This window comes from Neofelis nebulosa, chromosome 7 (assembly GCF_028018385.1).
Source record: "Neofelis nebulosa isolate mNeoNeb1 chromosome 7, mNeoNeb1.pri, whole genome shotgun sequence".
Taxonomy (NCBI): domain Eukaryota; kingdom Metazoa; phylum Chordata; class Mammalia; order Carnivora; family Felidae; genus Neofelis; species Neofelis nebulosa.
The window spans coordinates 145859779-145883018 of NC_080788.1; the positions used below are offsets into that span (position 1 = coordinate 145859779).

Consider the following 23240-nt stretch of genomic DNA (forward strand, 5'->3'; position numbering starts at 1 on the left):
GTAAATCTGGAGAGCTCAAAATGCAGACAGTGGAGCTCAGGTGCAGAGGAGACTTACCCCCCGGGGTCGACGAGGAAGCAGAATGCTCACGGAGTCTGTTGCTCGCCGGCCTCAGGGGCTGTTGGGGGTCTTCTCTGGATCCTATATTTGACACCATGTAATTTCGACCTTGCAAATACAACGGCCGGCCATTTTACCAGAAAAACGGGTTTGTTCTGGAATGGCAGAGGAGTTGCACTTCGGGGTATGCAGGCTGTGGCGAAACCGCGGGCAGGCAAGTCCGGAGACCAAAGGAGAGGAGCAGGGTAGAGAAAAGGCCGGGGGTTGGGTGGGGCTGGTCTGAGTGGCGGTCCACCGGGGGCAGCGGGCATTGGGGCTGGTGGCGCTTTCTCACTGGCTGGCTGGTACCAGGCCGGAAGGGCTTCCTCCTCCTGCCGGTCCGGTGGGGGGACGGAGGGCCCCCGGTGGGGGAACGGTGGGTGCGGTGCCCACCGGCTGGAGGCTCCGTGTGGACCAAGCAGCTCAGGCTCCCACGGCTCGGGCGTGGGCTGAGCACGTGGACGTCCACCAGACCCGGAGGCTGTCCTGGAGGGACGGGGCGGGTCCGGCCCCTTCGCTGCCCACGGGGCGTCAGGGCGCCGCCCACGGGGGTGTGCGTCGCCGCAAGGCCTGCCCTTCCCCGCGGTGGCTCCGGCCTGGGGAGCGGGTGCCGGGGCGGAGCAGGGCGAGAGAATCCCACGGCTGCGCGTGGAAGTGCACGGACGAGGGCTCGGGGAGCGGTCCGCCAGCCTTCGGTGGGAGCGGCGCGTGGGTCTGGAAGCATCGCCAGCGCCCGGCCCCCGGGCTGCCGCTCCGGGGGCTCCTGTCGGGTGGACGCGTCCGCTGTGTTCCGTGCGGCCGGCATCTCGTCGGCGACGTCCACCGTCGCGTATGGTTGTGCTGTGTCACTCTCGGTGCCGGGCAGCGTTCCGCTGTGCAAGGCCACCATCCTGCTAGTACAGCGACTCTTCTTTGTGAGACCGCGGACGCCCGAGTGCCTGTTGCTCAGTGACAGGCGCTCTGCATGGCTCACTTTAATCCTCGCGTGCAGCAGACCTCAGCCGGGCCGGGATCTCAGGCCCTGCCTGGAGGCCCGGCTCCCTCTGCCCTGCACAGCTCGTTCGTGCTCCTTTATCCGTTTTCCCAGCTTCTGTGTCTGAAAGGCTCTGCCTGTACCCGGCGTGGTCACTGCTACTCCGATCCCCCTTCAGGGGCAGGTGGGAGGATTGCCATCTGTCCCCTACGGAGGGGGTGGTGGACTCGCCAAGACCAGGGGAACAGATGGGCTGCGGGATGTGCATCACGGAGCAGGGCCCAGGCCGCGCTGGGTGGCACAGAGCTGCCACGGCCCCGCGGATGGTTCCGGAGCACGGCCTGCCCTTCACCGGGCCGGCTGCAGTTCGTACTTTGCTGTACCCTCACTCCTCCCGCTCTGGCAGGGGTGGGCAGGTCACTGCCCTTGTTTTACCAAGAACTTACTGGGGTTCAGGGCAAACAGAACTTGATGTACCACAGGCTACTGCACACCCTTGAGGAGATGAAGCCATCAGGGCAGAGCCCCCAGTGTGGTCGCCCACCCCCTGTCCCAAGTTCTGCTGGCTCCCGGTGACTCTGGCCTGCCCCATCCTGTCCTCTAGGGTTGCTGAGGAACCCGCGTGCTTGTGGGTGGACAGGTCCCCCCTACTGCTCCAGGCAGCCCCCCAGATGGGAGCCTCTCTTGTGCCGCTTCTCTCCTGGGGCCCCTGCTCTGCCTTGCGGGGGTCTCATGGGAGCCTGCTGGCCCTGACCATGACCCTCGAGGGCTCCTCCTCCTCTCAGGTTGAAATTCAAATGGAATTTCTATGGCTGGCTACCTGGAGGCCTAGCAGGGGCACCTAGCCAGGTGGCCCCTCTCACCACCCAGGGGCTCAAGCCTGGTCCTACCTACCCTGTCAGGGTGTCGCCCCACAAGGACTCCCGCCAGGGCCCTATGCTGGAAGCCAGTTCCTGCCATGTGGACACAGGAGCCTTCTGCAGGACCCCTCACCCCCACCCCAAGTGAATGACCAAGAACAGCTTCTGCAGGTAAGGGGGGGATCCTTCAACTTTTGGGGAGGGACTTCCCACACAGGGGACCCAGATGCGCACAGGGTGACAAGTCCTGACGCTCAGGCAGACCACTGAGAACTTTAAATTGCTGTCATCTGCTTTATTGACAGGTAAATTGTTCAAAAATGTTCTCACGATTCAATAATTACAAAGACTCAGACTTACATTAAAAAAGTAAAAACCAGAACCCCCAGCAGGTGCCAGCCCCAGCAGAAGGCCCAGGGAGGTGGGCGGGCAGGCAGGTGCTGGGCGTGTGACACGCACAGGCAGGCCGTGGTGCCCACGTCACTCAGTGCCGACTCAAGGTAAGTGCACGTCTTACACAGCGTCGCCAAGAACGTCGACCAGCGGGAGAGTGGGAAGAAGCCCGTCCTGGGCCAAAGACCAGCTGTGTCTGCTGGCCAGTTAACCATCAGCCTTTAATGGGACAGGCCACAAACCCGATCACTCAACACGTGAGCAAGGAAGGGTGAGAGTAAATACGCGGGCCGAGCCAATGTGCAGGAGTGTGTCGGGCGAGTCTACATGATGCATACGGGCACTAATCACAGGGCTCCATGCAGGGGCGGGGCGTCGGGGGCGCTGGCCTTCTCTCGCCCAGCAGGCCTCGGCCTGGATGCTGCTCGACGCTCCCCGGTTTTGCGGTGAGGCAGAAGCTGTGGAAGTGAGCTGACTTCACAGTAGTAGATACAGGTGACGCTTGACGGTTGTGACCGGGAATGGACTAACACACAAGGGACCCAGGGCAGGTGTCACTCACCAGGGGCCTGTGTCCATGGCTACGAGGTCGGCGGAAGGTCGTCTGCAGCTGACTGTGATGGCTAAATGAACAAAAAGGCCACCAACTAACCTCCACTTTCCTGTCTTCACAATTCTAGTGACACTGGGAATGACACACAACTTCCTACTATTCTCCTAAGGTCCTAGGAAACAGTTTCAGGAAATAGGGAACAGGCTCGTCACTGAGGCTGCGTTCCGAGCTACTTCCTCAGCAGGGCTGCGCTGGGCCCACTGGGTGTCTGCGGGGCCCCGTGTGGCTTCTCAGCTTGTTCTGGGCTGGGTGCTGGTCCTTCATGTGCAAACGGAACAGTATTTCCTCACAGCTGTGCAGATGAGTGGATCCGGTCTACCGCCACAGCCCATGCGGCGTGTAACTGATCATTACTATAATAAAGATTTTTCTTTATCTCCATATCTACAAATTGAGTCTGTGTTTCCTCGGACAACACTGGAGAGTCAGCTCAGTCTTGGCACTGACAGTGGAGACCACCCCCAGCTCCCGGGCCCCACGGTGGTGAGGCGGCAGGCTGGCGGTTTCAGGCGTCGGAGGCCGGCTGCTCCAGGCCTTCCAGGGGGAGCTGGCTCCTGTGTGGGGAGTTGGGGCTTGGGGGGCCACTGGGGTTGGAGCTGTTCGATGGAGTCGAGTGTTTGGTCGAATCCGAGTCGGGCTGTTAACACAAAGGAGGGGGTCAGCATATGAACCAATCACCCTGGGCCTGTGGAGGCTGTGTGCCGCCCAGCCAGATGTGGCCATTTGTGGTGCCAAGATGTGGCAGCTGCTATCCCCTTTCTTGTTAGGACAACACACCCTCTTTACCAGCGTGTCACACGGTCCTTAAGGTTGCTGGTAAGAGATCATAACCCCACAAGTAATTCAGTAATTACAGAGGAATGAGCAACTCCACAGTGAAGAAACCAGACGGTCTGAAGTCAGACAAGGCATACTTTCATGATAAACTTTCTCAACACGATAAAGAATGTCCATGAAAAACCCATAGCTCACTTCATACCAAATGGTGCAAGTCAAAAACTTCCCCCACAGGTGGGGAACAAGCAAGGATGCCTGCATTCACCACTGCCGTTCAACATTGTACTAGAAGTTCTCGCCAGAGCAATTAGGCAGGAAAAAGAAAAAGGCATCCAAGCTGGAAAGGAAGAAGTTAAACCATCTCTGTTCACAGATGAATCTACATACAGAAAATCCCGAAGAACTCACAACTCTCCCACCCAACCCAAACCAATTCAGCAAAGCTGCAGGGTACAAGATCAACACACAAAAAATCAGTTGTGTTTCCATACACCCGCAATGAAGAATGTGAAAAGGAAATTAAGAAAACCATTATATTCAAAATAGCATCCAAAGCAATAACACCTAACTACGAATAAACTTAAAGAGGTGAAAGATTTCTACACTGAAACTGTTGGCTACAAAATATTCCCCAAAATTAAAAGATGACCTAAATGAACAACATCCCATGTTCATGGACAGGAAGACTGAACATCATTAAGATGGCAATACTTCCCCATAGTGATCCACAGATTCAGGGCAATCCCTGCTGAAATTCCAATGGCGCTCTCTCCTTTTTTCCAGAAATGGAAAAGCCAGTCCTCAAATTCATACGGAATTGCAAGGGGCCCAGAGTAGTCAATACTAAGGAAAAAATGGGAGGAATCACACTTCCCAAACTTCTTCAAAATGTAATACAATACAACAGTAATGCACTGTGGTGTGTATTAGCACAGAGAACAGTGGAATAGAACTGAGAGTCTAGAAATAAATCTATCCAGCCACGGCAAACTGGTTTTTGACCGGGGTGCCAAGACCATTCAATGAGGGAAAGAAAAGTCTCTACAACAAATAGTGCTAGATACTCACATATGAAAGGATGAAGCTGGACCCCCTACCTCCAACATACAGAAAATTAATTCAAAATAGATCAATGACCTAAATACAAAAGCTCAAACCATAAAACTCTTAGAAGAAAACACTATTAAATCTTCAAGACTTTGGATTCAGCAATGAATTCTTAGCACCTCAAAAGCACAACCAGCAAAACAAAACAAAAAATTGGGTATCACCAAAATTAGAAGTATCAAAGGACATTATCAAGAATGTGAAAACACAACCCACAGAACGGAAGAAAGTATTTAAAAATCATATAAGGGTCTAGTATCCAGATTACATGAAGAATTCTTCAACCCCACAGTGAAAAGCCAACTCAATTTTTAAAAATGGGCAAAAGACTTGAACAGACCTTCCTCCAAAGGTATAGAAGTAGCCAACAAGTACACAAAAAAGATGCTGACATCACTACTCATTAGGGAAATGCAAATTAAAACCACAATGAGGTAAAGTAACTTCACACCCACTAGGATGGCTTTTAAAAAACAAAACGAAACGAAACCAGGAAAGTAGCGACAAGGATGTGGAGAAATCTTAACTTTCATACGCTGCTGGTGGGAGTGTGAAATGGCATACAGTTGCTGTGGAAAACAATTTGATGGTTCCTCAGAAAGCTAAACATTTTCCACTGCTAGGCAGGCACTTGCACGAATCCGTGTACACACACATTCATATTTGCAGTATTTTTTAATTTTTAATGTTTATTTTTGAAAGAGAGCATGAGTGGGGGAGGGGCAGAGAAAGGGAGATAGAATCCAAAGCAGGCTCCAGGCTTCGAGCTGTCAGCACAGAGCCCGACACGGGGCTTGAACGCATGGACCCCGAGATCATGACCTGAGCGGAAGTCAGACGCTCAACCGACTGAGCTACCCAGGCGCCCCTATTCTTAACAGCCGTAAGGTGAACACAGCCCAGATATCCATCAGTGGACCAAGGAGTACACGAAACACGGTACAGCTGTACGATGGAGTATCTGGCAACAAAAAGGAACAACCCGCTGACACCTGCTACAACGAATCTCGAAGACCTCTTGCTCCGTGAAATAAGCCAGACATGAAAGGCCATGTAGTACACGATTCTGTTCATACGAAATGTCCACAACAGGTGACTCCACAGGGACAGAACAAAGATTCGTGGCTGCCACAGGCTGGGGGAAGGGTGGGACGGGGAGAGGCTGCTTAGTCGGGGGTCGGGGGGGAAGGGGTTGGGGCGATGGAAATGTTTTGACCCTTGATTTTAGCTCGTGGTTGCACGACTCTGGACATGCCTTAACCACCGAGTCGTTCACTTTCAAATGGCTGCTTCGTGTCACGTGAACATCACTTGCAATGATGTCAAAGAGAAACAAACGAGGTCAGTGCAGGACAAACAGGGGCTCCGTGCCTCAGGACGGGACACGCCGAGGACACCATGTCCTCCGTGTGGTATTCCAGCCTGGGACATACAACTGGAATCTCAGGAAATGAGGGACGCACCCGAACTGAGGAGCGCTCCAGAAAGTAAGGGGCGTGTTCTCCGCAAAATGTTACAGCAAAGACTGAAGCTGTGCTCCGGGGTGGGGGGTGGCTGAAGATCTGAGGCAGCTGAATGTCTCGTGTGACCGGAGACAGGGTCCATTCCAGGAAACGGTCCTTGCGGACACTGTGGCCCAGGCAGACCACGGCCGGCACCGTGGTTACACAAGAGAAGGACTCCTGGTCCTCAGGGGGAGGGGCGTGGTCTGTCCCACCTCTGGATACAGTTCAGGAAGTGGCGGGCACGCGTGCTTACACGCACTTATTTGCTGGTCCCCGGGAGATCTGGGTGGCAGGGAGAGAGTTATGGGGACTTTCCACTGTTACCCAACTCAAAACGTCAGAGAAGCCTTGACTGAGGGACATTCTGCAACAGGACCGTACTGATAACAAATCAATGCCATGAAAGACAAAAAAAAAAGGCCAGACCCAGATTACAGACGGGACTACATGTGCAATGTGTAATCCTTCACTGGGGCCTGGGTCTCAGCAAGCTGTAGGGGCCGTGGTGCAGGGGCCGGGAGGGTGCAGAGGGGCGATTTGAGCCCCGCGCAGAACTGGACCAGGGCTGTCGTGATGTTCCAACTTACTTTCTGCTGGGTCGGCCCCAAAACATCAAACAGGGAAAAGCGGACTACGTAAAGGTCTACTATTCTTGCAACGTTTCTGGAGGTTTGAAATTTTTCAACATAGACAGTTTAGGGGAAAAAAGGAAAATAAGAGGAAAAAAACAAGACCTACCTCCAGAGCCATTAATCGTGGGCAATTTCAAGGGAGTTCTATGAAACCTTCCGGGAAAGAAATTCCATATATTATGGCAACTGAGAGTTACGGGCTTCCTCGGTATTGAGGCCAGCACAGCTCTGAAACAAAGCTGGCCAAGCACACACACACACACAACATGAGAGCCACAGGTCAACTTTACCAATAGGCATAGTCAACCAAACGATCAGACTGAATCTGTTAGCGTACAAAATAAGAACAACACATCGTGACCAAGGAGGATTTAGCCTCAGAACACAAGGACGTCCGTTCTGACGTTAACAGGCTAGGGAGAGAATCACGAAGGTGGTCACTTTGGAAAACTTTGATAGAAGCATCTTGATTAATATCCATCATCCCTTCCTTATTGAAAAAACAAACTCTTCTGAAGCTAGGAGGAGAAAACCACTTCTTTAGCCAAGTGAAAGATGCCCCCCACAAAGGACGGGTGGGGGCGGGGGCGGGGGAGGGTGAAGTCTTAGTGAGACGCGGGCAGGGGCACAGAGCCAGTGGTGTAGGAATCCAAACCTAGGCGCTCAGGAGCCCCGGCCAGTGCACGGAGAGAGGCAGCGCCCACCTCTTCGCTCCCACCATCTGCCCTGCCCAGGGCCAGAGAGCCAAAATTCCAAGGCCATCGACCAGACACAAATGCCAATGAGAATGGAGCAAGGTGACTGGATACTGAACATTCCAAAGATGCCAGAAGTAACCACCAACTCCGTAATGGAAGATTACAGTCCATTCACAATGGCAACCAAACCTTCAAATTCTTTAAAAAAAAATTTTTTTTTAATGTTTGTTTATTTTTGAGACAGAGAGAGAGCATGAACGGGGGAGGGGCAGAGAGAGAGGGAGACACAGAATCGGAAACAGGCTCCAGGCTCCGAGCCATCGGCCCAGAGCCCGACGCGGGGCTCGAACTCACGGACCGCGAGATCGTGACCTGAGCTGAAGTCGGACGCTTAACCGACTGAGCCACCCAGGCGCCCCCAAACCTTCAAATTCTTAAGAGTAAACTTACTAACCACAAACATGCATGGCCTGTAAGAGGGGAGCCATTAATTGGAGAGATGCTCAACGTTCCCACACAGGAAAGGTCAAGATGGAGGGCATCCCCCAGATTAATCTATGAATTCACAACGTAATCCCAATGAAAAGGTCAACCCAAGTTTTACTTTTTTACCGTGGAGGCAACAGGCTGGTTTTAAAACTTCTTTGGAGTGGGGCGCCCGGCTGGCTCAGTCAGAAGAGCGTGCGACTCGATCCCGGGGTCGTGGGTTCAAGCCTCGCGTTGGGTGCAGAGATTATGTAAGTAAATAACTTAAAAGAATATATTTGGAGGAAAAAACAGCTAAGAAATTGTTCTAACGGGGGAACAAAGAGATTTGCTCTGCCCAGTCTCCTGTTAGAGGAAGAGAATCCAGTGGGTGCACTGGGGGACGGCCTGTCCATTAATAGAAACGTGTAAACAAAGGAACTTGACTATAATAAAGACATTTCGAGTTGGAGGGAAATCGGTGGCACGGGGCCAGCATGCCATCCACTTTCGAAAGAAATGAACTCAGGCCCTTGCCTACACATGCACGCAGCCATCGCACACACTCCCTCTCTCTGACGTTGTCGTGACGGCACGACAGCAGAGACCCCCTGCCAGACTCCTGCAGGCACCACGAGAGAACGTTTATCCTAGGTGAGGCAGACTGGACTGCACGAGAATTCATCTGTGCTAAGACAGAACACCCTTAGAATCGAGGCACAATCGAAGGATTAGTGACACTGGCCAGAGTACTTGCAACAGGGAATATGGACAATGAGTGAAGAGCTTCTGGAAATCAGGACGAGGGGTGAAGGTGTGCAGGCGAGCCCCGGAGGAAGAAATGGCCAACGCACGTGTGGAAAGCCGTGACCTCAGTGAGAATGAGAAACGTGTGAACGGAGACCTGCTGTCTTTCCCTGATCAGTGTGGCAGCCAGTGTGAGCACGCCCAGCCCCGGGGCCGTGTTTTTGGACAGCGACAGGGCAGGCTGTCCGGCTCCTGGCCTCCTACGGACAAGCTCCTGAGGGCAGAGAGACCGGCGAGAGCCCCACGGCCCTCACTGCCATCTCCCACGGGAGCACCCTGGTGTGCACGCTCTGATCCCGAGTGGCCATCAGAGGGGCAGGACAGAGAGAAGACCGACGTGGAAGACGCAGAAGGCCATCTGTGCAGCTACCAGTATGCTACGTCCCAGTAAGACGACACAGAGAGGTCTAGAAGGAAGAAGTTGGCTGGACTTCTTACGGGAAGGCGTTCGTCTCTCGGTCACACGGCAGGGAGGTGCCGACTCGTCAGTGCCCAGGAGCCCACTGCCCCGCCACCCCATGCCCGGGGCAGCCACCAGTGCCTGGCTCCCGAGGCCTTGGTCTGACGGAGGAACGTGCCGCTCAGGCCACTACCCGGAGAGGGGAACCTCCATCTTTCTCCCGACGGGCTCAGGGTCCCGGAGCCGGTGCCGTCCTGCCCCCCCCCTCCTCAGCACAGCCCCTGAGAAGTCGTGGGTGGGGAGCCCCCGAGGGGGTGACGAGCGCTCAGGCCGGCCTGTCACCAGGCTGCTGCTCCTCCTGCGCTCCCGCCCCGCTTCCCGAGCCCGCTGGGCCCCTGTGGCTGGGCCGGGTGGGGCAAAGCCTCCGTCACCACGGATTTGCCTCCACGTGCGGAGATGCAGACACTCGGGGGGCGTCCCTGTAACGAGGCGAGTCTTACCTCTTTGTCAAAGTCCTGGTCGGGGTCGGACATACTCCTAAGGGGCACAGCCACTCCGGGCTCCGACCCACCTACGGAACGAGGACAGCCGTCATCTGGACTGAAAGCCTGGAGCTCCCCCACACAGGCCCCCGCCCTTGGGCACCTCTGGTACCTGACGAGGGCCACGAGATGTAGGGCTTGTTCCTCGGGGGAGGCTGCCGGGACAGGCCGGGGGGAGCAGGGCCGGGCCTTTCCTCCTGGGAGGGGGGCACGGCGCTCTGGGTGGAGAGAACAGCAGTGAGCACGCTCGGGGCGCCCTCGCCAGGGTGCAGGCAGACCGCCGGGGCGGAACCGCGGCCCAGCAGGTACGCCGGCCACAGAGCGTCCCGGGGACCCCGTGAGCAAAACGGACGGTGGCTCCGGGCCAATGCCGAGCTAAGAAGTGGGAATAGCTATTTTAGGCTGAGCCCAACCCCGTTTTGTGGTTTTAAATGAAAAACTATGCTACCTGCTCCTATCGAGACGTTCTTGAGAAATCATTTTTGACAGCTAGTTTCTCACGAAACGCTAGCAGCCCGAACCCGTGACAGACACCAAACGCGTGTAAACGCGTCAGCGTTCACACACACGCACGTGCACACACACACACACGCACGTGCACACACACACAGCCCCTGGGGCGGCTGCAGGACCAGCTGAGGGTGGGAACAGACCCATGTGCCAGGTGCCCCGGGTCTGCCGGGCACCAGGGCCGGGGCCGGTGACACAGGCAGGTGCGGATGTGGCTCCCACGCCCGGCCCGGCCCGCCCCGGCCCGCGAGCTCACCAGAGGCAAGTCCATGAGCACCTGCATCCCGTCGCCCGGGCCCATGTGGGCCACGTGGTTGAAGTTGGTCGGGTTGGAGATCATTTTGGACCTCAATTCTGGGTCTCTGAGCATCTCTCTGGGGAAAGAAAGTGTTTCCGGGGCTCAAAGACGTCGAAGTCCTCCTGGCTCCCCTCCTCCCACCTCGGCGAGGCCGGGCCACGACCCAGCTCTTACCGCCGCTGCTGCAGCCGCTCCTCCTCCGGCACCTTGAACACAAACCGCCTCTTGCTCCTGGTCCGCAGCATCTGCTTCTTGCTGCCGTCGGACGTGTCGGGCACGTTGAGGACCGTTCCTGCGGGAACGCAGAACGCCGCCGCCGGTCACGCGTGGCCCTCGTGCTGCTGACCCGCGGGGCCCCTCCTTCCCTCCGCGCGACACCTGCCGCGGGCGTCTTACCCGAGTTCTCGCTCTTGAAGTAGATCAAGCGGGGGGGCTCGCAGCTGAGCAGATTGAGGGTGCCCTCGGAGTTGAGCGGCCTTATCTGCGTCGGAAAGCCAGAGAGGGTTGGTAGCCGCGGGCGCCGCGCACGCCCGGGAGGAGGCCGGGCCGGCCCCGCCCCGCCCCGCCCCGCCCCGCCGCGCCCCGCCGCCTTACCCTGCGCAGGCCGATGGTCTGCACCCACTCCATGGTGCGCACGTCGAACACGTCCACGCCGTACTCGCTGTACACCGTGACGTGGGAGGGGCTGCAACCTAGCGCAGACGAGCGGGGCTGGCGTGAGCGGGCGTGGGCCCCCGCGCCCTCCGCCGCCCCCCACGGGCAGCGGCCGGGCCCCGACCCCCGCGACCTTCGGGGAGCGCCGGGGAGCCCCCGCCGCCCTCAGCGGCCGGTTGGGCTTAGGAGCGTTCCCGGTCCCGCTCTAGAACCCTCCTTCCCTTCGGACTCGCACGAACTCAACCGGATGTTTCAACGCTCTACCATCACGTGTGTAACCGCACAGCTTTTTACCGCAGCACAGAGGCTGGAGGGGATTTGTTCACAAAGCTGGCTCTCGTACTTAGCTTTCTAAACGATTATTGCAAACACAGGGACTTCAGGCCCAACGCGGCTGCTATTTAGGGAGGGGCGGAGCGCTCTCTTTTCTGAGGCAAGTTCTGTTAAGAGGCACCGAGGAGTCCGGTTTCCGAGTAAGCGTTTAAGGTCTCCAAACAGAACCGCTTCGCTCCGGGGCGACAGTCCCGCGCCCCCACGCACCCGGCTGACCCACCGGTCCTTCCGGGGAGGTCTGCACACGCCTGGCCGTGAGGACGCGCCTGCCGTGAACCCCGGAGGGGGCTCTTTCCCTAAGGGACAGGGACGCCCCGGGGGTCGTCCTGGTGACGGCAAGCCCGCCTAGGGCACCGAACATCACACACCGGTAAGCGTTGGCCCACCTGGCGTTCGAAGCTGAGGGGACATTCCCCACATTTAGAACTGTCGCAGAGAGAGGGAGCCGCGGCCGGGCTGCCAGGGACGGCGGGGCAGGCGGGAGGTACCCTGTCGTCACTCTGCCTCCCCCGAGTCCCCAGTGCCACCCTGCAGAAATGCACTGTTCCCGGTCCCTCTGCCTTCCGGGGTCGAGTCGAACTCCCTCCTGTCACCCGACACTTGCCGAAGATGAATTTTTAAAAGAGCTCTGCCGTGTGGCTGCCAATTCCCAACGGGCTACGTGGTCGGCCCTTCTCTTTCGAATGCAAAAAGGAAACCACGAAACAGGGTTTACGAAGCAGGCAAGACGCTGGGACTCGCCACCAGACCGTCTCAGAGGTGACAGGTCAGCAAACTTTGAGGTAACGTTCAGAGGACCACTCTCCACCCGCAGGCGTCTGGGGCAGCTCCTCTTACGGGGGAATATGTGGGGCTTCATTTGCAAGGAGCCAGGAAGAGAGCTGTGTGTGTGTGACCTCTAGTGATAGACTGAAGTGTCCAGTCTCAAGATAAATTTAAATTAAAAAGTCAACACCAGGGGCGCCTGGGTGGCTCGGCTGGTTGAGCGTCCGACTCTTCACTTCGGCTCAGGTCACGATCCCACGGTTCGTGGGTTTGAGCCCTGAGTCGACAGCACAGAGCCTGCTTGGGATTCTCTCTCTCTGCCCCTTCCATGCTCGTACTCCCTTTTCACCCTCAAGATAAAGCAATAAACTTTAAAAAAAGAAAGTCAACAGGAGGGGCATGGGCCTCGGAGACTGACCGGCCTCCATTTGAGCCGGGTTCTGCTCTGCGCCCTATGCAAGCTACCTCTCCTCTGTGGCCCTCAGTGTCCTCCTTGGCAAGATGGGACAGACTGTGTCCTCCCTACATGACAAGGGACAGGTGAGAACACACAAGAATGCTCAGCTCAGGGCCTGGAACATAGAGGCAAGAGAGTTAATACCTCTCCAGCCTGCACGTTACATACTTATTTTTGGTCGACTCTAAAACTGATTTGGTGTCTATAATGTGCACGTGGGACACAAAGGCCACAAAGGTGGAGTAAGACCTGGAAAGGGAAGAACAGGGGCACCAGGTGTCCATGCCAGTCACACAGCCAGGACTCCAAACTCACCACGCTCAGTGACCTTTCCACAATAAACTGTTCAAAAACTTAGGATTCTAGGGGCGCCTGGTTGAGTGTCCGACTTTGGCTCAGGTCATGATCTCACAGTTTGTGAGTTCGAGCCCCACGTTGGGCTCTGTGTTGACAGCTCAGAGCCTGGAGCCTGCTTTTGGATTCTGTGTCTCCCTCTCTGCCTCTCCCCTGCTTGCAGTCTGCCTCTCTCACTCTCAAAAATAAACATTAGAAAAAAAAAAAAAAAACAAACCCAAAACCAACCTTAGGATTCTAAAGGAAAAGACTCTGATTGGCAGGGATCCTACGTGGCTCTGGGGCCATTCCTATGCAGTCTCCCACGAGGAGGACGGGAGGCGGCAAGGAAGGGACCGGAGAAGTGTCATGGCAACAGGCCTTGCCTCCTTCCCTGCTGGCCCTGGGCTGCCAGCACCTGCCTGCCTATCTGCTGCACTGGCGCCCTTGGCTGAGGGCTAAGCAAGTCAGGAATCAGCCAGCGAGGCGGGAGAGCCAAAGGCTGGCACATCGATTGCCCCAAGGGCCTGACATCCTGGTTTCAGCACCTTTGGGTACACTGCCAGCTTGGCATGGCCATCAACCAGCCACCAAAAAAGGCTGTCCTTTTAGATAATCAAGAAGACCTGTGACCCCACCCCACCCCCACCAGCCCAAAATCAACGTGCACCCTGTGTCTAGTCTAATTACTCCCTGCTCTCTGTGCGACCCGCTGCTTGGATGACCCGGGTGACCAGGATACACGGAACAGGTGGGATCTGAGGCTGAGAGTCCAGCCTGAGCGATCAGACAGCGGGTGGGCGGGGTGTGGCCCTGTGGAACCCACTCCAGGTCCTTGCTCACCAGGCTCAGGCCTCAATGACTCGTGTCCAGGGACTGTGTTCCACAGAAAGCCACTGAGCAAACACAGGAATGCAGCTCCTAGCACTTCCGGAAAACGTCCCTCCGGGAGCTTTACCGAACACTGGAGCTCAACTTTTTCTGGCTGCCAGAAACCTGTAACTTGTTTTTATTACCGTGTGAGCTTATAAACCATCCCCGTTGGGGTTCTCTGGCTGTGGGGCTCCCGCGAGGCCCCGGCGCTCGGGGACAGAAAGGTGCCGTGGGCTGGAGGCCGGCTCGAGAGGCAAGCCCGCCTGCAGCCCGCCCGGCCGGCCGGTCTCAGACGCGGTGTCAGGACCACACCTTCTCCTGAAGAGACCCACGGAGCCCGCCGCTCCAGCGCCTGACTGCTCAGCTAAGGGAACCGAGAGACAGACCAAAGCGAAACAGGACACGTGCTCACTGTCGATGTGAAAAGCGGCAACAGAGATATGGCAACAGAAAACATATACATACTACAGGCAACAGGCGCCGCAGGCCACATGAGCTCCTGCATGCGTGACCTCCGGCCTTGCGGGTCCACGTACAGTCCCATGTGGCTGAAGCAAAGCAGGTACTCCTCGCTTTTGAGCTCCACAGCACAAAGGGCATCAAAAGACTGCTGTGAGAGGAACGTGAGCGAGGGGTCACTGGGATTTACCAGGGTTAGAGCCTGCCCGTCCCCCTGGGGGCTCAGCACACAGAACCCAGAAGGGTAGCCCACACAGAGCTTGTCTTTGATCGCGGCCATCCACTGCACGGGGCCGGGGGCCACCAGCTCATTGAACTTCCTGTGGAAAGGCCTAGTTCTCTGGACCTCATAGCACAGGACCAGCCGCTTCACGGCCGCGAACAGGCAGGTGGAAGAGCTCTTCTTCAAGGTGGCAGTCGCTATGAGCTGGCAGCCTTTTGTTTCCGGAAGCTTGATGTCGACATTGCTCTCCGCCCCATCAAAGGCAGACCACGGGCAGAGGTGGACGTGGTGGTTGCGGCCGCAGAGGAGGACGGCGATTTTCTCTTTGGGAGCGAGCTCGATCTGGTACACTTTCTTGTAGTCGGCCACGCGGACGATCACTGCGGGGATGCAACGTCGGGTCTCAGAGCCGCTCGAGGGCATCCGCTCGAGGGTGCCAGGAACCTCCCCACCGCTCCCTTCCCCGCAGTCGGCGTGGAGGGACGGCCCCATCATGCTCTAGAACGTGCCTCCACCCCCACCGACCTCACGGCCCTGCAGACGCCAGGGCAGCGCCCTCCTTGAGTGGCCCCTGGGGGCCACCATTCTAAGACCGCCCCCCCCCCCCCCCCCCCCCCCCCGCACCAGGGCCCCGGCCTGGAGGTGGCTCTGGACGTCCTTCCAGCTCCTCCCTGAGGCCAAGAACCCTCGGGTTGCATTTAGGGAACAAAGACTTGTCTCCGACCTCACTGGACCCTCAAGCTCTGCAAGCAGCTGCCATCCCCACCGGGCCCATAACATCCGGGGTATTGGATGCAGGACCTGCACTAAGGGCTCTCTGAGCAGAGCCCTGGGTCTGGACCCTGAGGGACCAACGGGCCCCGGCAGGCCGGCAGCAGGTGACGTGCGTTCGCTCCGGGCTCGGCAGGAAGGGAACGCTGCCCACCCGGGAGCAGCCCCTCATTTCTAGGGGCGGTGCCCAGACCCTGGCCCAGGGCCCAGGCCAGTGCTGGTCTCCTTGTATTTCTGTCCCCGGACACAGGGCAGTGAGGAGGGGGAGACAGGAGGTACCCTGCATTCTCCTGCCGAGCAGAACGAAATGTCAAAAATCTGAAGCAACAGAAGGGAAGTTCCTGTCAGGTCTCAGCACACGGAGGAATTCAGGAAACGTTCTTCCTTCTAGGAAGCTCCCCCGCCCCCAGCTGCCTACGCAGTCCTCTCCTAGACGAGCTCGGTGAGGGCCGTGAGCAGCTCGCCCCCGGCCCCTGGGGCTGCTCTCTGCCCCGCACTGCACCCTGCGCTCGGAGGCACCGGTGAACGTTCCACGGCTACTAACATCTGTCTTATTTGTCGCAAACTGCTTTTCTCAGCTGTCCGCCCTTCCCTTCCTTTGCGCGCTTCCCACATCACCGAACGCGTCCCCGCCCTCGCGGGTTCCTGCCACGCATCCCGCTCCCGTCTGCGCGAGCCCAGGACGGACAGGAGCCCCTGTGCACTCACCATCACGGGTCACCTCTATGACATAGAGCCCTTCTTCCAGGCCGACCACGATCCTGTCCCCATCTGTCAAGGCAGGAGAGGTAAGAACACAAAGTCAGCGCTGCAGGCGCGCCATTCGCTTCTCAGAGCAGGTGTGGGACTACATTCGAACGGACGACGCGGCCGTGGCCTTCGTGTGCTGGCGCGCTCAGGTCCGGCCCCGCAGCACCCCCCAGATGCGCTGCCGTCCATGCTGGGAGAGCGCGGCCCCACGCGGCCCCCGGCACGCACCCACGACGGCGGCGCTCAGGACGGCCTTGATGAGAGGCAGCGTGCTGTCGTAGGCCTCCTGCGGGACGTGCACGATCTGGTTCCTCAAGCGGTTCTTGTGGAGGATCGACTGCAGTCCTTCTAGAATCCCAACCCACTTCCTCTTTTCGTTCTCATTTTCTGTCAGAATGAGCAGTGAGCTGGTCTTAGAAGGTGTCCCTAAGAGAGAGGCTGTCACCTTCATGACAGACAAAGAGAAGAGCCATAAGACAACCAAACCACAGCAAACAGACGCCCCCAGCCTGGCCCGGCCACCACCTCGCACCGGAGGTGGGCAACAGGAGGGCGTGCTTCCCAGCACCGTGACTCGGGCGCCCGCAGAGGGTGTGAGGAGGGGCTCTGCTGCTGAACACGGGCAGGGGCACAGCGATAAACAGGCACCCGGCGTCCCTTCCTTGTCAGGTTCTAGTTAACTCCACTCTTGCCAAAACCGTAATGTAGTCATCCCATTTAAAAACTGATTTGTCGGGGCGGCTGGGGGGCTCAGTCCGTTGAGTGTCGGACTGCAGCTTAGGTCATGATCTCGCAGTTTTTGTTTTACAAGTCCTAGCCCCGCGACGGGCTCTGTGCTGCCAGCTCAGGAGGGCCTGGAGCCTCGTTTGGATTCTCTGTCTCCCTCTCTCTGTGCCCTGCCCCTACTCACACATGGTTTCTTTTTTTCTCAGAAATAAATTAAAACATCGAATAAAACAGAAACTGATTTCTTGAATGCCCTTGTTATAATTAAAAGCAGATTCTCAGAATGTGTACAGGAAAAACAGAATCTCCAACAAAAGCCTTTTGCCCAAACATGCCTCCCTGTGAGAGTCCCCTGGGCAGTTGAAGCTCCTACAGAAGGATCACCTTGTAAGCAACGGTGGCAGCTTTCTGTGTTGTACGTAAGAGGCAGTTTCTGAATTGAAAGGACTTCCTGGATTCCATTTGGTGGTCAGCCAAACTTCTACCGTATTTATAAAATACCCCCAATGTGGGTACCTGGGGGGCTCAGTCGGTTAAGCGTCTGACTCTTGGTTTTGGCTCAGGTCCCGATTTAACAGTTTTGTGAGTCTGAGCCCCGCATCAGGCTCCGTGCTGACAGTGCGGAGCCTGCTTGGGATTCTCTGTCTCCCTCTCTCTGCCCCTCCCCCACTCACGCGGTCTCTCTCTCTCTCTTTCAAAGTAAGTAACTTAAAAAAAAAAAAAAAGATCTTCCAAAAAATCCCCAGTGGAGGGGTTGGGGGGATCCTTCCCCCATCCCACAATCTCTCAGAAGCTTCCTAATGGCGCACCGTCTAACGTAAACTCAGTGGGGGTGGGGGGGAGGGGCCTCTCCATCTCAGCCAACAACAGTGCTGAGAAACGTCTACTGGCTTCTTCCTGTTTCGCTCCAGGTAGTGGCCGCTGAGTCCCAGGAAGGAAAGCTGCGGCGGCACACTGCACCCGTGAAGGGCGACATGGCGGCTCCCAGCGTCAGGCACGTCGTGACCGGAGTCACAGACATATGCGGCGGCTGAGGTGCAGGACGGAAGGCAGTGCCAGTGAGGTGGGGGAGACGGGGCCTAGGAAGGAAGGACCCCAACACGAGGGAAGGAATCAGGGGGGCAGGAGGTAGAGGAAGAGGAGGTCCGCCCTGGACCGGCTAGCCCCTTGCTATGGCACAACGAAACGGTCCGAAAAAGAACTGTTATTTTAACCACGGGAGTTCTTTCTTACGATTAGTGAAACATCTCTAAGAAACAGAAAAAAAGCATACCCTGAATATACACGGGACGTCTCGGCGAGAAGCATGTATGACATCTGAGGCCAGGACCGAGCTCACCGAGAACTCCTCGTCCCTGGTAAGAAACAGAACACTCGGAATATCAGAAAGAAACGTGCACGCGGGCCGGTCCTCCGCCCCACTTATGGGAAAGGATACAGAACGTGAGGCGGACCCCTTGCCTCCACCTGGGTAAGAAAGCACGCTGACAGAGCCAACAGATGACTCAAGGACCCTGCACGCGTTTCAGTGGTTAGGGACGTGGGAGAACAGAAGCTCCTTCCCTGGTTCACACCGTTCTAGTCTGTGTCAGACGCCTCCAGTCACAGACACGTCACCGAACTGGCCCCTACTTGGCTACAATCAAGTGGCCGCTTGGTGATGGCCCCTAAGGAAGGGGGTGCAACGTGCCAAAGTGACTGCGGGAGCCCCGTGTCCGATACCCTCCGAGTCCTGGGCTCCACATCTAACACCAAGTCCCCGTGCCGCCTGCCAGCCAGCGGCCTCTTCGTCACGAGGCTGGGGCCCATCCGAGCCCAGTGGCGGATGTGCAGTGGGGGCCGCCGCGGAGGTGACCCCGCTACGCTTCTGTCCCTGAAGCCGTCGTCAGGGCGCCTGCCACAGCCCGCTGTCCCCAAGAACAGCTGGGGACAGAGGTGCCGGGCCCTAGCCCAGGGTGGGTGCCAACGGGCGGAGGGGACTCCGGGCCCTGGGCTGAGCGCGTCCCTTGTGCTGACTCCGCCCCGCCGGCCTCCCAGGTCTGATGCCAGGAGGGCCCGTGGTGAGATGAGGTGTAGGAGAGGGTGTCGTGCGGCAAAGCCCAGGGCTCTAGGTCGCTGTCACAAAAGGGTACTCTCAGGTTCTGACACCTTAGGCTGCACAGTGTGTCTCTGGGGTATGTTCCCCCTGCTCTTGGGACGTGTCGTTTTCTTATGTTTTACAAATGTCTACCTGGCAAACCGTAGTGTGCAAAAATACCCAGGCTGCTACAGCACGCACTCTACGTGCGTACAGTGTGCACGGATGCGAAGGTGTGACGGGGCTAAAGATCGCCAAGCAGCACAGTAAGTCGGAACTCACACGATAGGACAGACCCCACAGAACACGCACCTGAGGTCCAGGACCTGGCTGGCGACAACGCCAGGCTGGGTGGATTTTCCTTCAGGCAGGTCGTAGAGGAAGAGCTTGCAGTCACAGACCACCGCGTAAGCCCGCTGCCACCCCTTCTTCACCCCGGTAGGCTTTGGGACCTACAGGGAACAGTGGCCACATTCCAGTCCACGCAGTGGAGGCCGCGGCCCCGGGAGACGTCCCGCCCGTGGTTTCCTTCCAGCTGCCGAACGGCTGGCCCGCTCCTCCGGGGACAGCCCCCTCGCGCCCTTCCCAGGCTGGTGCCAGGGCCGGGTCTGGGCCCGGGAAGACTCAGGCACTACTGGGGAGGGATCCACACGTGGTACAAGGTGATGCACGGGCCAAGGCGGACGAGTCAGCAGACAGGCGTGTTCACAGCACACACAGCTGCGAGGCTGCGGCCGGAGGCTGTCCGGACACAGTGGTTTTCGGGCGGCACTTGGCCACAGAGCCCTGTCTTTAAATGCACGGCCCAGAAGGCGGGGACAAGGGGCTCTGGCAGACGGAGATGTTTCTGTGGGGTCCTCGGAACCCGGGCCCCAGTGCCTTGGCGCCCAGGAGGGGAGGCCTCCCAGGAGCAGCGCGAAGGTCACTTCACAAAGCAACCAGGGACAGCCCTTGGGAGCAGTGGGGTGTGACTCTTGTGTCATGGCGCCCGAGGCCAGGAGAGCTGAGGCGACGGAACCCGGGTCTCCGCGCGTCCTACCTTGACGTAGCCCTTGTAGGCCGTCCCTATGCCTCTCTGCACGTCCACGCCGAGCGGCCGCTTGGACTGCTCAGGAGGGATGGGGCACACCTGGGGAGCGCTGTCTCTGCAGGCCACGTGGCAAGCGAAGGAGCACACTGGGAAAGCGCAGGGGTGGGGGGGGGGGGGGGGGGAGGCACGGCCGTCAGAGCCTCCGGGGCAGGACGAGGCTCAGTAATCACCTCCCCGAGTCGCAGGAAGGGTCCAGACACCCAGTGCAGCCAGCACATTCTGGAACACAGGCCCCACAGAGCCCCGGGACTCTGGCACCCAGCAGCTCTCCGGCAAGCTGGCAGGGCCCTCGTGGGGAGGCGAGGGCTGGCGAGGGCTGGCGTCGGGGGCGCGGCCCCCGGGAAGCCACGCCTTGCTGCCACACTGCTCTCCCGGGAAGCCACGCCTTGCTGCCACAGGCGTGTGACAGGGCAGTGGCTTCAAGGACACACAGGTGTCCTGGCAGCCGATCAAAAGGCCTGCCAGTAACAAAGGGAAAGGCTGCTGCTACCAGGTAGAACACAAAGCTGTTTTGCAGAGCACCCCCCGCCCAGCTGCTGTCGCTGGTGTGACTTCGGCAGGCGGCTCATCTGTGAGACGGGTGATCAAATGCCCTGAACCGGTCTTGCTGCCCAATGCGAGTACAGCGCCCGGCCCAGGGCGGGAGCGCAGCAGGGGAGACACAAAATACCGGCTTATCCTCAGACGCCGTGATAACGGAGAAGCTTAAAGTCCTGTTTACTCTCTGCTCTTCCTGATTTTCCAGGACCCTGCATGTTTCGTATTATGGCAAACAATACTCGGCTCTCCCAGTGCAGCGAGGACCCCTCCTGAGTGTTCACAAAGCTACAGAGAGAGGACCCGCCCTCGACTAGCTCACAAATAGGCTTCCCTTCAGCTGCACCTGACCTTGGAGTAATTCCTTCCCGGGACAGCCGCCCACCCCCCCCTCCCCCCCACCCCCCAGCCCCAAGGCGCAGGGCCCACACTCACCCTCGCAGGCGTAGCCCTGGCGGACCAGCCCCACCATCAGGGAGGTGCAGTGGCTGCACTGCGTGGGGCTGGAGAAGGACTTGATGCTGAACTGGTGAGCTTTTGGCTGGAGGAAGAATATCGAGAAGGTGAGACCCAGGCTCTGAGCAGAGACCGTCTGTTTATGGTCAAGTTTATAAACTCAGCCATGGCCTCGAAAGGTCGAAAAGGTGCAGTTTCACTTTGAGATGTACGTGCTAACCAGAGAGGAGTGCTTAACACCCATCTACAGAGCTGGAGCCTGAAAATAAGTCAACGCGTTTCCTTCCGTGAGCTTTGGTCTTGCTACCAAAACACCACGGGGGGATGGGTAGGGCCGCTGTGGTACCACGGCTGCCACCGACTCTGGAGCAAGCTCCGTGCCTCCTGGAGGCCCCGGGGGCGGGGGGGGGGGGGGGGGGGGATCCGCCCCCACAGCTGCCCTTGCACGTGAGACCGAAAGACAAGCCAGGAATGGACGGCAGCCCTGTTCTGGAGAGCAAAGGCCTGGACAGACCCCCGTCCCGTTGGGAGGACAGACACGAGGACACAATCACGGGAGGCTGAGCAGAGGAACAAGCCGCAGACACGAAGGACGGTGAGTCTACACAGCTCCGACACAGCAAAACGAAAGGACTGTTACTCGGGGACGCAAATACTATAAAACCATTTGCAAGAAGCAAGGGAGCAGTGAACCCGAGATGCAGACAGCAGTCCACCTGACCCCTGCCTGTGCAAGAAGCTAAGTCCAAAGCCCAACAAAATCAAGGTCTTGTCCCTAGCTGGGATGGCTGCCTACGGTTGAGGCCACGTCTGCATGAAAAGGAAAACAAAACGCATCTAAATGTGTGAAGCCAAACGCTAAGCCTGGAAACACAACTGGAGCTCGGGGGTCAGTGCCGGACCTGCGCTGGCGCCTGGCTCTCCAGATGTGCTTCTGGAAAAGACAGGTGAGAAAACTGCACATTTGGTGCGGCCCCCCTACTCTGGGGACACACCTTCCCACGAGCCACAGGGTTCTCTACTGCCGGAAGTGCAGACAGGTAAGCGGAAGTAAGTTTGCAGAAGGAACACAGTAGATACATAACACAGAGTGGTCACCATCAGAGAAGGGAACGTGATCCAGAAAATGAAGGAAAACGAGAGGAGTTCTGAAATTTCCCAATTAGAATGTGACGACTTGTCATTGGTTTAATTAAGGAAACACAGGGTCCAGACACTTCCTGGGCCACACACTGTTCACACGGCAAACCATTAACAGGACACAAGGGTCTCACCGTGTCTACAAAACCAATGAGCCTATCTTATTCATACAGTTACCTTCTAAAATAGAGAAGGTGCCACGGGTAAAAGCAAGGGCCCTACCTTTGGTCCAGCCAGAGCGAGGGGCTGCGTGGTGGGTAGCGGCACGGTGGGCGGCCTCTGTGGGGCCCGAGCCATGTCCTGGGGACAAGCAGGCACAGGTGAGCATCCTCTTAGCTCAGTACTGCTCTAACATGTCAGACCCTGCTTGGGATTCATTTCTCCCTAGAACTGATTAATAATGAACTGCATTTTTAATTTACTACATTGTTGAGACATCTGCCTGCGCTCATCCAGCCGATGCACGGGCAGTCCCTCGGAGATACAAGTCAGGCCCAGCAGCTGGCGATGGGATCTGGCTACAAGGTGTGAGGCAGGACCAGGGGGGCCACCTTGGCATGAGGGCAGCCTCTGTTCACCGAGGGCAGCATGTGGCACACGGGCATGGGGGTGGTGGGTCCCGAGGTTCTCTCAGGGTAGTATATAGTATGACACTGCTTACTTCTTGCTGCTCTGTGCTTGCAGCCACAGACACCGACGGGGACACCTCTGGCTTCGGGGCTTGTGTTTCCTGCTCCCCAGTGGAGCTGCTCTGTGAAAATAAAGGCAAAGAAACAGTGGGAAGGAGAGAACTGCAGAAGTCACACTCCGATTCCGTGGTCTGCGTTTCGAGAGTGTTCCACCGGGGACCCAAGGTCCCGGCCCCGGCTCTGGCTCCCATCTGACCCCACCTCACTCACAGCCAGGCTGCCTTCCCT

The 23240-nt window shown here is 57.6% G+C and overlaps 1 protein-coding gene across 1 annotated transcript in view; it reads right to left on the minus strand.

Moving 5' to 3' along the window:
* Window positions 1-2212: 2212 nt before the first annotated feature.
* The window catches only part of CDC42BPB (CDC42 binding protein kinase beta), a 99906-nt gene continuing 78878 nt past the window's right edge, over window positions 2213-23240 (minus strand). The window contains 17 exon segments of the mRNA XM_058740352.1: window positions 2213-3547; window positions 3549-3575; window positions 9830-9900; window positions 9984-10089; window positions 10638-10755; window positions 10854-10971; window positions 11076-11160; window positions 11274-11371; window positions 14560-15156; window positions 16256-16318; window positions 16526-16742; window positions 18297-18378; window positions 19413-19552; window positions 20140-20276; window positions 21163-21268; window positions 22546-22623; window positions 22985-23074. Coding sequence (XP_058596335.1) covers window positions 3323-3547; window positions 3549-3575; window positions 9830-9900; window positions 9984-10089; window positions 10638-10755; window positions 10854-10971; window positions 11076-11160; window positions 11274-11371; window positions 14560-15156; window positions 16256-16318; window positions 16526-16742; window positions 18297-18378; window positions 19413-19552; window positions 20140-20276; window positions 21163-21268; window positions 22546-22623; window positions 22985-23074 — 2358 coding nt within the window. The 3' untranslated portion in view covers window positions 2213-3322.